This window comes from Myxine glutinosa, chromosome 13, assembly GCF_964187855.1.
Source record: "Myxine glutinosa chromosome 13, kmMyxGlut1.1, whole genome shotgun sequence".
Taxonomy (NCBI): Eukaryota; Metazoa; Chordata; class Myxini; order Myxiniformes; family Myxinidae; genus Myxine; species Myxine glutinosa.
This window is the reverse complement of record NC_136273.1, coordinates 5928096-5941754: the sequence shown is the minus strand read 5'-3', so window position 1 is coordinate 5941754 and position 13659 is coordinate 5928096. Positions and strand designations below refer to the sequence as shown.

The following is a 13659-nucleotide window of genomic DNA, read 5'->3' as shown; positions in this document are numbered from 1 at the left end:
TTTTTGTTTTTTTTTTGTATACAAGGTCGAGGCTCGTGAAAGAGCGAACATTAATCACACAGAAAGACAAACCGACACATAAAACATATAACATAGGGAGCGGTAGACAAGATGGGGAGAGAGGGGGAAGGACACAAACACAACATTTGAGAGCAGGGACCGAGAGACATGGAGACATCGAGAGATCTGAGAGAGGGCGAGGGCTTTGGGGGGGGGGGGGGCGTGGGAAGGGGGCGGTGGGAGAGGTATAAAACATATGGACACTGCCAGGACTTCCAGGAAAGAAGTTGGAATTTCAAACAAGGTGGATCTGGGGTGAATTAGCGGGGGTAGAAAAGATCAAGGTTTTGGATGGGGGAAGATAAGAGATGGTGGTGAACAGCTGTTTTAAAGACCTGGAGGGAGGAGTATATATAGATTATAGATTAACACCGATAGTGTTTTGGAAATACAAGTCTTCATCAAGTGTTTTCTTCAAATGGTGGGTGGATGTTATGTATCGTCCCCCATGTTTGTTTATCCTCGAGTGAAACACTGATCTGAGAGGATTTCTCAACCATACACAGTATTATATATAACGGTATTTAATGGTAAGAATGATGAATGGAGAATAGAAAGGTTACAAACCTTGACGTCAATTTGACGAAGCAGACGAAGCCAAGTTTTACACGAACACGAACTTTATTAGTAAACAGCCCCCGACTCCCCTCCCACAACTATCCAGGGCACCTCTTGCAACATCCATCTTGGTCAAGAGCAAAACGACGCTGTTTGACTTCTGAAGAAATCCGAACGTTCTTCTGCCTCAGTTCGCAAGTTCTTCTTCCTCAGTCCTCACGTTCTTCTGCCTCAGTCCGCAAGTTCTTCTTCCTCAGTCCTCACGTTCTTCTGCCTCAGTCGGAACGTTCTTCTTCCTCAGTCCGCACGTTCTTCTGCCTCAGTCCTAACGTTCCTCTTTCTCAGTCGGAACGTTCTTCTTCCTCAGTCCGCACGTTCTTCTGCCTCAGTCCGCACGTTCTTCTTCCTCAGTCGGAACGTTCTTCTTCCTCAGTCCGCACGTTCTTCTGCCTCAGTCCTAACGTTCCTCTTCCTCAGTCGGAACGTTCTTCTTCCTCAGTCCGCACGTTCTTCTGCCTCAGTCCGCACGTTCTTCTTCCTCAGTCCTAACGTTCTTCTTCCTCAGGCCTCACGTTCTTCTGCCTCAGTCCGCACGTTCTTCTTCCTCAGTCCTAACGTTCTTCTGCCTCAGTCCTAACGTTCTTCTTCCTCAGTCCGCACGTTCTTCTGCCTCAGTCTGCACGTTCTTCTTCCTCAGTCCGCAAGTTCTTCTTCCTCAGTCCTAACGTTCTTCTTCCTCAGTCCGCAAGTTCTTCTTCCTCAGTCGGAACGTTCTTCTTCCTCAGTCCTCACGTTCTGCTTCCTCAGTCCTCACGTTCTGCTTCCTCACTTTTACCGAGTAAGGACATGTGTAGCATGCTTCAGCCTCTGGATGAAAACGATATCCCTCGTCGGGGTTTCTGTATTACCAGCGTCCTCACTATCCCAAAATTGGAGCGTTCCGATCGTCTTTCTTCTTCTTCTTCTCCTCCTCCACTTCTCTCACCTGGATCTACTGAGGATTGTTCTGAGCTTCCTCTCAGCCCTTCTCAAGATCCTTCTGTGAACCCTGCAGCCATCTCACCTGGTCCTGGTCCCGGGTCTCCTCTCGCTTCCCGTTTTCGTCTCGTCCGTCTTCCATCCGCCAAGATCGTCCGACGTGGCCGCTGGAGCAATGTCGATCTGCTCACGGAGTCTCCTCTCTCCTCCTCAACAATCGCCTCGTCGTCACCCTCGGTGTCCCCGTCAGTTTCTTCGTACTCGTCTCTTCCCTCCATGTCTATTAACCAAACAACTTGTCCTTCACCGTACTCTGACCTTTCCAGCGTCGCCTCTTTAACTTACGGTTGCTCCACTCCGTCTCTCAATAGATCATTGCTCACCTGTGCTCGTGGAAACCTTGGTGTCACGGCAGGTGATGCTGCGCGCACTCGTCCATTCACCTTCGATCTCTGTGGCTCAAAAAGCACATCGGCTCCACCATTTGTGGTTGAGCGAAGTGATCTTCCCAACCACCTTTACACGTTCTCCTCGTTCTTTACTTTTCCTTCTCTATCAAATAATCCGCCTCAGACAAACTCCTCGAGCTCTTTGGAGCGAATGACAGAACCTTGTCGAGCACCTGGAATCGAGGTTGCAGCACCTGGATCTCTTTTCAAAGAGAACGAGTGGCTTTATCATTTTGATGTGGAAAGGTAAGAACCCGTGGGAATGAAATGGACATTGAGTGAAAAAAATGGTTTTATGGGTGATTTGGGGTTTATTTATGGTTTATTTATGGGTGATTTAGGGTTTATTTATGGTTTATTTATGGGTGATTTATGGTTTATTTATGGTTTATTTATGGGTGATTTGGGGTTTATTTATTGTTTATTTATGGTTTATTTATGGGTGATTTAGGGTTTATTTATGGTTTATTTATGGGTGATTTATGGTTTATTTATGGTTTATTTATGGTTTATTTATGGGTGATTTGGGGTTTATTTATGGTTTATTTATGGTTTATTTATGGGTGCTTTGGGGTTTATTTATGGTTTATTTATGGGTGATTTGGGGTTTATTTATGGTTTATTTATGGTTTATTTATGGGTGATTTGGGGTTTATTTATGGTTTATTTATGGGTGATTTGGGGTTTATTTATGGTTTATTTATGGGTGATTTGGGGTTTATTTATGGTTTATTTATGGGTGATTTGGGGTTTATTTATGGTTTATTTATGGGTGATTTGGGGTTTATTTATGGTTTATTTATGGTTTATTTATGGTTTATTTATGGGTGATTTGGGGTTTATTTATGGTTTAGTTATGGGTGATTTGGGGTTTATTTATGGTTTATTTATGGTTTATTCATGGGTGATTTGGGGTTTATGGTTTATTTATGGGTGATTTATGGGTGATTTGGGGTTTATTTATGGTTTATTTATGGGTGATTTGGGGTTTATTTATAGTTTATTTATGGGTGATTGAGGGTTTATTTATGGTTTATTTATGGGTGATTTGGGGTTTATTTATGGTTTATTTATGGGTGATTTGGGGTTTATTAATGGGTGATTTGGGGTTTATTTATGGGTTATTTGGGGTTTCTTTATGGTTTATTTATGGGTGATTTGGGGTTTATTTATGGGTGATTTGGGGTTTATTTATGGGTGATTTGGGGTTTATTTATGGGTGATTTGGGGTTTATTTATGGTTTATTTATGGGTGATTTGGGGTTTATTTATGGTTTATTTATGGGTGATTTGGGGTTTATTTATGGGTGATTTGGGGTTTATTTATGGTTTATTTATGCTTTATTTATGGGTGATTTAGGGTTTATTTATGGTTTATTTATGGTTTATTTATGGGTGATTTGGGGTTTATTTATGGGTGATTTGGGATTTATTTATGGGTGATTTGGAGTTTATTTATGGTTTATTTATGGGTGATTTGGGGTTTATTTATGGTTTATTTATGGGTGATTTGGGGGTTATTTATGGTTTATTTATGGGTGATTTGGGGTTTATTTATGGTTTATTTATGGTTTATTTATGGGTGATTTGGGGTTTATTTATGGTTTATTTGTGGTTTATTTATGGGTGATTTGGGGTTTATTTATGGTTTATTTATGCTTTATTTATGGGTGATTTAGGGTTTATTTATGGTTTATTTATGGTTTATTTATGGGTGATTTGGGGTTTATTTATGGTTTATTTATGGGTGATTTCGGGTTTATTTATGCTTTATTTATGCTTTATTTATGGGTGATTTAGGGTTTATTTATGGTTTATTTATGGGTGATTTGGGGTTTATTTATGGGTGATTTGGGGTTTATTTATGGTATATTTATGGGTGATTTGGGGTTTATTTATGGGTGATTTGGGGGTTATTTATGGTTTATTTATGGGTGATTTGGGGTTTATTTATGGTTTATGGTTTATTTATGCGTGATTTGGGCTTTATTTATGGTTTATTTATCGTTTATTTATGGTTTATTTATGGGTGATTTGGAGTTTATTTATGGTTTATTTATGGTTACATATGATATAAACATGTTTACCTCCATGGCTCCGCCATTACAGATTTACGGAGGTTTTTTTTTCACCCCTGTGTGTCTGTTTGTGTTTGTGTGAGCTTGCGTGTGTGTGTGTGTTGTGTGTCTGTGTTGTGTGGGTGTGTATATGTGTGTATATGTGTTGTGTGTCTGTGTTGTGTGGGTGTGGGTGTGTATATGTGTGTGTGTGTGTGTGTGTGTGTTGTGTGGGTGTATATGTGTTGTGTGTGTGTGTGTGTGTGTGTGTGTGTGTGTGTGTGTGTGTGTGTGTGTGTGTGTTGTTTGTCTGTATTGTGTGGGTGTGTATATGTGTTGTGTGTGTGTGTTGTGTGTCTGTGTTGTGTGGGTGTGTATATGTGTTGTGTTGTGTGTCTGTGTTGTGTGTGTGTGTGTGTGTGTGTGTGTGTGTGTGTGTGTGTATATATGTGTGTATATGTGTTGTGTGTATATGTGTTGTGTGTGTGTGTGTGTGTTGTTTGTCGGTGTTGTGTGGGTGTATATATGTGTTGTGTGTGTGTTGTGTGTCTGTGGTGTGTGTGTGTGTGTGTGTGTGTGTGTGTGTGTGTGTGTGTGTGTGTGTGTGTGTGTGTGTGTGTTTGTCTGTCCGCTCAATTATGCTTTCCTACAGGTCACAATTTTAAACCGATCTTCAGGAAAACGATCTAGGTTAACCACAATCTATGTTAACCATGGTCTAGGTTAACCACGTTCTAGGTTCAACCAATGTCTCAGTTAACCACTGGCTAGGTTAACCACGGTCTAGGTTAACCCACGGTCTAGGTTGACCCACGGTCTAGGTTGATCCACAGTCTAGGTTTATCCACGGTCTAGGTTAACCACTGTTGAGGTTAACCACGATGTAGGTTTAACCACTGTCTAAGTTAACCACAATCTCGGTTAACCAGGGTCAAGGTTCAGCCACGGTCTAGGTTAACCACGGTCTAGGTTTAACCACGGTCTAGGTTTAACCACGGTCTAGGTTTAACCACGATCTAGGTTTAACCATGATCTAGGTTAACCACGATCTAGGTTAACCATGATATAGGTTAACTATGGCCTAGGTTTAACCACGGTCTAGGTTCAGCCACGGTCTAGGTTAACCACGGTATAGGTTAGCCACGGTCGAGGTTCAGCCACGGTCGAGGTTCAGCCACGGTCGAGGTTCAGCCACGGTCGAGGTTCAGCCACGGTCTAGGTTCAACCACGGTCTAGGTTTAACCACGGTCTAGGTTTAACCACGATCTAGGTTTAACCACGATCTAGGTTAACCACGATCTAGGTTAACCATGATATAGGTTAACTATGGCCTAGGTTTAACCACGGTCTAGGTTCAGCCACGGTCGAGGTTAACCACGGTATAGGTTAGCCACGGTCGAGGTTCAGCCACGGTCGAGGTTCAGTCACGGTCTAGGTTCAGCCACGATCTAGGTTAACCACGATCTAGGTTAACCACGATCTAGGTTAAGTATGGTCTCGGTTTAACCACGATCTAGGTTAACCACGGTATAGGTGCAGCCACTAATGAGCACACACTTCCCTCCTTGTGTTTCAGCGTGTATGGGGCAAGTGTTGCAGCGATCGAGAGCAAGATTGAGCAAGCAATGGTGAGTGGGTGGGTTTGGGTGGTTAAATGGGTAATTCATGAAATTATTGTCTCCGATGGAATGAATGAATAAAGAGTGGTGGAGAGGAAATGATTGTACAAGGAGGTTTCATTGATCATGTGAGGATGTAGACACTGCACAGGTGTTGGACCAGGATAGTGCGACCTTGCACGTACCTGGGTGCGACACGCAGAACACGTGAGAGGCGAGGAATGGATCCCAGGGGAAGAAAGAGTAAGTGCAGTCATACAGTAAATGGGAGGGAATGCGACTCAAGGGGAAGTCTGGCTGGGCTTGAGCGAGTGGACAAGGAACCCGGGAAGGAAGAGGAGGAGTGTGCGCGAAGATTAATGGTCGCTTCCTATTGGTCAGTCTGAAGATGCCATTTTTAGCATCCACATATAAGGAGAGCTGAGCCTAAGGTCGGCGCCATATGGGCAGAGGGCCAGCCAGGTAATGACGAGCTTCGGGGAGGAGGTCGAGGTTGCGCTTGTCGGAGATTCAGGAGAATTCCAGGAGGATCTAGGTGGGATCATGGTACGTCATGATTATGAAAGTAAACATTTATTACGAAATATTGATTTGAAAGCCACTTGTGACGTCGTGGATGTTCGTTGTGATCGATATGTCGATGATTTGCTTCTGCTGCTCCCCTCTTGATTTATTGCGCTCACGAGTTCCAGGTTGATTCGTTGTATTTTTCCGTTTTGCACATAAACTTTTCTTCTTTTTTTTGTATACAGAATCGAGGCTCGTGCAAGAGCTAACACATTGAACATGAAAACATGCACAGACACATATAGCATGCAATGAAGGGAGCGGGAGACAAGAGGGGAAGAGAGAGGGAAGCACACAAGCACAGCAGTAGAGAACAAGGACATCGGTAGATCTGTGGGAGGGAGAGGGCTGGGAGGAGGGACGGGTACACGGTATAAAGCAAATGAACACTACTAGGAATTTCACTACTAGGAATTTCAGAAAAGAAGTTGGGGATTGAAAGAGGTGGATTTGGGTGTTTTAACGGGTGTAGAAAAGATCAAGGTTTTGGATGGGAGAAGATAAGAGATGGTGGTGAACAGCTGTTTTAAAGACCTGAACAGCTGTTTAAAGTGGGATTGAAGAGAGTGAGGGAGTTTGTTCCAGAGGTGGGAGAAAAGAGGAATGAAGGAGTGAAGGTGAGCAGAGAGTCTTGATTTTGGCCGTTTCACCAGAAGAGGGTTGCTGGCAGATCTTGTGCAACCTGCAGGAATATTTGGGGGACAGAGAGGATGCCCAGTCGGCGACTGGCTTTGGAGGCCAGCTTGGAAATGTGGTTTTCCCAGGAAAGATCATGGCAGATAGTGAGACCCAAAAGCTTGAGTGACAGAACTTCTTGGAGAGGATTGTTGAGAAAGTAGATGGGAGGGTTGTCCAGTCGATCTTTTCGGAGAGACATAGTAAGAGTGTGAGATTTGTCAGGATTGAAAGACATGTTCCACTTGTTTGCCCAGTCTGTGATTTTGTCCAGGTCTGCAGAGAGTGAGGAGGCTGCAGACTGCCGATCTGAGGGATGAGGAATGGAGTGGCAGAGAGTGGAGTCATCAGCAAAGAGATAGAGAGGATTTTCAAGAGAGTCGGAAAGATCATTGGTGAAGACCAGAAAAAGCACAGGGCCCAGAACACTGCCTTGGGGAACTCCAGCCTGAACAGGAAGAGGAGATGAGAGAAACCCATTCAAGGCCACACGTTGACTACGACGAGAGAGGAAGTCCGCCAGCCATGCGTGGAGATTTCCATGGATAGCAGTGCGGGGTGCCAGACCGTGTCGAAGGCACGTGATATGTCAAGGGAGACAGCTCTAATTTCCTGTTTGGCATTGAGGACCTCCATCCATTGATGAAAGTGATGGAGTTTGTTCCTCGACTGGGGAAGTTAAGTTAAACTATCGCCCCGAGTTCCGCAAACAAATTGCTCACGTCGTTGAGCATTATAATATCAGCGAAACCCACGAGTTCCACTAAGGATTTTCAAGATTCGTTTTTCGATTTGCCTTTCATTATGACGTGCTACTTTTCCGGTTGCTTGTAGTTGGGGTTTAGGGACATTGTTTCATACAAAGGTACAATATTGTTATGAATTTGGTAATGCAACATCTAGAGCTAGGTAGATCTGAATAGGTAGGTATTCGGCTGTCGTGACAGGGACTCTACATGTAATAAGTTATTGATGTTCAGGCGGTTGTCGGGGTAAGATGTATGAGTGTGGATCTACCTGGAGATTCGAGTGTTAAATAGTGAGGGATTAAAGGTAACGCCCCTGTGAGTATCACCTAGTAATCAAACCTTTGTCCTTTATGGCACTGCAAACCACATAAACATTAGTTAGGTCCTTAGTGCAACATTAAATAATTCCCTTTCCCTGACATTGACTTCGTAATAAATGGGCACCACCAGGCCAAGAACACCGCCACAATACACCGCCACCGTTTACACCTCCAAGGCCTACAAACCTCGCCTGCGCACCTCAAAGGCCTACCAACCTCGCTGGCACGTGTTACACCAGGACCGCGGGGTCACGGACGGGAGATGTCAGGAGTCGCATGCCGCAGAGGGCGTGACCTGGGCGAGTTGGGAGGCTATGATTGGCTGAGGAGCGCGCGAATGTGACGTCATCGGCCACCAATATAGGCGACGGTCGGACGCCATTTCGGGAGTTCGAGTGGAGTCCAGAGTTGAGAGAGTTCGAGTGGAGTCCAGAGTTGAGAGAGTTCGAGTGGAGTCCAGAGTTGAGAGAGTTCGAGTGGAGTCCAGAGTTGAGAGAGTTGAGTCGCAGAGTTCGTTGTTACAGTTCCGTACCAGAGTTCGTGGCAGTTGGCACAGGACACGGTTCGTTGAACATTCGTGACCACAGCTCGTTGCAGTTGGCAGTTGGCACTTGGTTTTGGTTGCTTCGTGCAGCCCTGCGGTGGACCGTTGGAGCAAAGGAGCTCGTGGTGTGTGTGGGCCGTTGGACCGACGAGGCCTGGTGGCGCTTGGAGGCGGACGCAGAGGGCCGTGGAACTTGGAGCGAGGTGTGCGATCGGGCCGAAAGGAGCGGTGTTGGACGGCAGCCACAAAGACGACGAAAGACCAGATAAGCCCGAATCCGCGTACATTTTGAACGACGTGACGTGTTCTTTTCGTAATTAATCTCCCTCGTTTTGTGTTTGATATCAGTCGTGTGGGGACGTCCCGATTTAGTTATTAGTATTACCGGCGCGTGTTTTTTTCACTGTTATTACTTTTCAATAATAAATCCTTATATTATTTTCTGTACATATTTGAACGCAGTTTCCTGGGTGTTTCATTTTAATAGATAAGGCTGTGGAGCTCGTTGCGTCTGGCCTCCCGCGCGTTTAACTTTGTGTTGAGCTTGAATCCGCCATTGAGTTTTCGCCTCGGGAGTGTAAAGTCTCGCAATCGGTCATCCGTGTTACCCTACGGTGTTCACCAAGGGTAGTCACGCGACAATATGTTTATAACACTTGTATTTCATTATTTAACTTGTACATCTTGTACTTCATCATCTGCGGTCCTTCCTTCAGTGCACTGAACATTTCCCATTCCGCAATACCTGTGGCCAGAGATGCCCTTCGTGGGGCTGTTCAGGAGATTGAACAGGTAAGAAGGACCGTGGAGGTTTTTGAATAATCTGATGTATGTACACCATGTTTACAGGATCTTGTGAAGTCACATCTCATGTTCGCTGTCCGTGAGGAGGTACAGGAGCTGAGGGATCAGATCAGAAACCTTTTGGAGAGAAACCTGCAGCTGGAAGAAGAGAACTCCCTCCTGCGGACATTTGCCAGTGCTGAGGAGCTGCAGGAAATCGGTTCTCAGGTGGCGCAACAGTCGACGCCGCAATCGAGCTTAACCACCACGTCGCAAACCTCACCGTAACCCCCGACCGTTGTCTGGCTGTGGATCAAGACGCATCTCAACCTGACTACTTGGACATCTTCACCGCTTCTGAAGTGTCTATTCTGAGCAAGGTCTTTGTTTAGAACCGCTTGGACTTCATCCGCCCTTGAGGCTGTCAACAGCACAACCGAGTGTGGCAAGGTCTGTCAACAGCACAACCGAGTGTGGCAAGGCCTGTCAACAGCACAACCGAGTGTGGCAAGGCCTGTCAACAGCACAACCGAGTGTGGCAAGGCCTGTCAACAGCACAACCGAGTGTGGCAAGGCCTGTCAACAGCACAACCGAGTGTGGCAAGGCCTGTCAACAGCACAACCGAGTGTGGCAAGGCCTGTCAACAGCACAACCGAGTGTGGCAAGGCCTGTCAACTGCACAACCGAGTGTGGCAAGGCCTGTCAACAGCACAACCGAGTGTGGCAAGGCCTGTCAACAGCACAACCGAGTGTGGCAAGGCCTGTCAACAGCACAACCGAGTGTGGCAAGGCCTGTCAACAGCACAACCGAGTGTGGCAAGGCCTGTCAACAGCACAACCGAGTGTGGCAAGGCCTGTCAACAGCACAACCGAGTGTGGCAAGGCCTGTCAACAGCACAACCGAGTGTGGCAAGGCCTATCAACAGCACAACCGAGTGTGGCAAGGCCTGTCAACAGCACAACCGAGTGTGGCAAGGCCTGTCAACAGCACAACCGAGTGTGGCAAGGCCTGTCAACAGCACAACCGAGTGTGGCAAGGCCTGTCAACAGCACAACCGAGTGTGGCAAGGCCTGTCAACAGCACAACCGAGTGTGGCAAGGCCTGTCAACTGCACAACCGAGTGTGGCAAGGCCTGTCAACTGCACAACCGAGTGTGGCAAGGCCTGTCAACAGCACAACCGAGTGTGGCAAGGCCTGTCAACAGCACAACCGAGTGTGGCAAGGCCTGTCAACTGCACAACCGAGTGTGGCAAGGCCTGTCAACTGCACAACCGAGTGTGGCAAGGCCTGTCAACAGCACAACCGAGTGTGGCAAGGCCTGTCGGGTGATTTGTAATGATGCTTTGGCCAGTTTTACTTGGAGGGGTGGGGGGGCTTCGATAGTGTCTATGATCTAAATAGGTACCATTTCAACCAAACACACCTGCAGCCGTTGGTTGATGTTGGTGGACTCCTTAATCTCATCTAAAGTATTTTGTTTCTGGCTGTGCCTGAAATGAGGGAATTTGCACTTTTGGTACATGTACATATGATATTTTTAAAAAACCAAAAAAAAAACCACCGTTTAGAGGCCATGTACATATGATATAATATAATATAATGTTTAAAAACAAATGTTATCAATTTGTAGAGAATGTTTGTGAATGAATGAGTGTTTTATATACGTACGTTGTTTTAGGTGTTAACAAAATGTTTCTTTTTAACGTTTCAAAATGTGATAAAGTCATTTCGAAAACACCTGATATTGTGAACAGGTGGCTACACCTTCCTCGCCAAATCTATTTGTTTTTTGTAGGTAACCAAGACAGTCCTAACTTTTTATCATATCGTAATGAAATTGTTCATGTCCATTGTGTTAATCTTTGTACAAATCAAGGTGTGTTGTATTACCTTTAGAGTTTGTTTTTTTTGGACAAAAGTTTGCCCCAAAAGGATAATGATGTAACACCTGTGTTTGTCATATTCTCATGATATGCAGTCTTTGGGTACCTTGGATATTGAAGGTGTTGCATTAGGTATGGGCTGACAGGATGGCTGAGAGGTACGCACACTCACCTCTGAGCTGTCGAGCCTGGGTTAGAATCCCAACCCAGGTATAAAACTCCCCGTGTTACACAGGTATGATCCTGTCCCTCGGCTGGACGTTAAAGACCCCACGGTATCCTTCACATGAAGTAGGTGAGCTCTCGCCGGCATCCTGGACAAATTACAAATTGCTGCCCTAACTACTGCTGGGAAAGGGATGGCAAACTTCCCAGCATGACCTTCGCCAATAAAATGCTTTGGCGGAACCACGGCTCTATAACACAGAGTACGGTACATCAGGTATTCCGTCACATTGGGTGTGGTGATGACACTGGATGGATTTGGCGGAGAGTATGGGGTTAAATGCAGAATGTTTTAAGGATTGCGATTGTTAGGTTTTGAAAACCGATTTCGTCTCGGGAGAATTATCATTTTACAATTGGAATGGGGACAGGTAATCTGTCTGTATCTCATGCTCTGTCTGCTTCCATCTGTCTGTCTGTCTGCATGCATGTCTGTCATCATGTTTACAATTCATGTCTGCATGCTCATCTGGTCTGGTCCACATGTTATGGTTGTCTGATATTATTGCCCTCAGGTTCAGACTGGATGCATTATTGCCCTCAGGGTCAGACTGGATGCATTATTGCCCTCAGGGAGAGGTAGTGCACTTGCCTCTGAGCTGTCTTTCCTGGGTTCAAATCCTGATCTGACTGTAAACTATTGACCTGGTGCCTCACAGGCACGGTATTACATCGATGTGTGTGCCTCGGATGGACGTTAAACGGGCATCCCGTCTGCAAGCATTAGTTGGTGGACATTAAATATACAACGGTGTCCCTTGTGAAGAGCAAGCAAGTTATCGCCGGCACACTGGACAAACTACAAATTCCTGCCACCTTCAGTGGAACGTCAGGCATGGCCAGGCAGTTCATGAAACACCTTGGGTCAATAAACTTCCCCCTCTCACACCCTCCAGCCAACCCCACGGGGAGGTATGATCATTCTACACGTGTTTTCATGGCTACACAGTGCGATTGGAAAATTAAAAACAGCTTTTTTAAATGAAAAATAAAGTCTACAACAGCATCATGTTGTCTCTTCTTTTTTTATGGCGCAGCCCATTGGGCAAAGCAGTCCAGAACGTGTTTGTCCATCTGTATGTATGTCCCCTCAAATGTATACCAATCAGAGCTGAGGATCTGGTCACGTGACGGGGTGATGTGTTACGTCTGATGTCATTACGGCGGTACGGTGGCTGACTCTCCACACATCGCCATTTTGATTTATATGCCGTTCATGCCGAACATATCGTCGAAACTGTCATATATCACAATCGCCATGCTCTACCTTGACGTTTTTCATTCAGTGTGAAACACAAACAAACCGATTGTTAAAATGACCATCAAATATCGAAAGCATCGTCATCTTCTATACATTAAAGTAGCGGCAGTTTTGTGTCCGGCCGTCACGCTACGTCATGTCTATGATGTCATTACATCGATATTTTAATTTACCTCGTGCACCCGCTCACTATGGTGGTAGAAAGGGTCATTCCTCTTTGGGGTATATAGATTACAGTCGATCTATGGTCTGGTCTCAAGAACATTGGGTGTGTTCATTTACCAAGTTTATTGTGGAGAGATCATCAAGTGGTTTAAGCATTCGAGCGAGCACTCCATTCAAAACCCTTAAGGAACTGCTGGCTTGGCAAGCGCTAGCTGGCTGCTTGGTAAATGAGCACAGCCCGGACTTCTTCCCTTTCAGTTTCGTGTTAAACAGCAGGAAAAGTGGGTTTCATTGATGGGTTTCAAAACAAAACCTTAATTGGTGAGTTTCAAAAGGCCGCTACGAAAAACGGCACTTTTGCGGCAGGAGGATGTTATTTTGCGGATGTTATTTACCTAACCCCTGTGGGGTACATAGATTACAGTAGATCTTCGCTCAGTTCTGTAAGTAAAACTTACCTCAGGGATATCGGGATTCCTCCAAATTTCTTTGTTCAATGTTATAAACAGCGTTAGCGACTGTTTGAAAAGCGAATCATGTGTGTTTGTGGTTTATAATATTTTACAAGCCCGGATACGCCGCTGTTGGAGTTCCCGTCTTCTTTTTTTTCGATACTTTCTGGTATATTTGAACATGAAATGAGTTTAATGAGGGTGCCCTATTGTCTCTGCATGAATTGTTTTTGTAATTGATGTTTCCGCTGGATGTTTTCACTGGTTATTCGCTTTTAAATTCGTTTTTTCTCTGCGACCAGTCAACGCAAA

General features: G+C 45.2%; 1 protein-coding gene across 5 annotated transcripts; it reads left to right on the top strand.

Moving 5' to 3' along the window:
• Positions 1–708: 708 nt before the first annotated feature.
• On the top strand, positions 709–12475 carry LOC137438530 (TSC22 domain family protein 4). 5 transcript variants are annotated; one of them, XM_078766972.1, is made up of 6 exons: positions 744–940; positions 1294–2291; positions 5679–5730; positions 9426–9995; positions 10678–10883; positions 10930–12475. In XM_078766972.1, the coding sequence occupies exons 2-4, from the start codon at positions 1465–1467 to the stop codon at positions 9645–9647; spliced, it is 1101 nt and encodes a 366-aa protein (XP_078623098.1). In that variant the 5' UTR covers positions 744–940; positions 1294–1464; the 3' UTR covers positions 9648–9995; positions 10678–10883; positions 10930–12475. The 5 variants fall into 5 exon arrangements, with proteins under 5 accessions (XP_078623097.1, XP_078623096.1, XP_078623095.1 ...); XM_078766971.1 differs by having other exon boundaries at positions 709–2291; XM_078766970.1 differs by having other exon boundaries at positions 709–2291; positions 9426–10607; positions 10669–10883.
• Positions 12476–13659: the final 1184 nt, after the last annotated feature.

What these genes read in the sequence shown, in the direction of transcription:
- LOC137438530 (XM_078766971.1), top strand. Translation starts at nt 1,465, where the DNA reads ATGTGTAGCATGCTTCAGCCTCTGGATGAAAACGATATCCCTCGTCGG. An exon ending in TATCATTTTGATGTGGAAAG is followed by an intron (nt 2,292 to 5,678) that starts GTAAGAACCCGT and finishes CTTGTGTTTCAG; the next exon opens with CGTGTATGGGGCAAGTGTTG. An exon ending in GCAAGATTGAGCAAGCAATG is followed by an intron (nt 5,731 to 9,425) that starts GTGAGTGGGTGG and finishes CCATGTTTACAG; the next exon opens with GATCTTGTGAAGTCACATCT.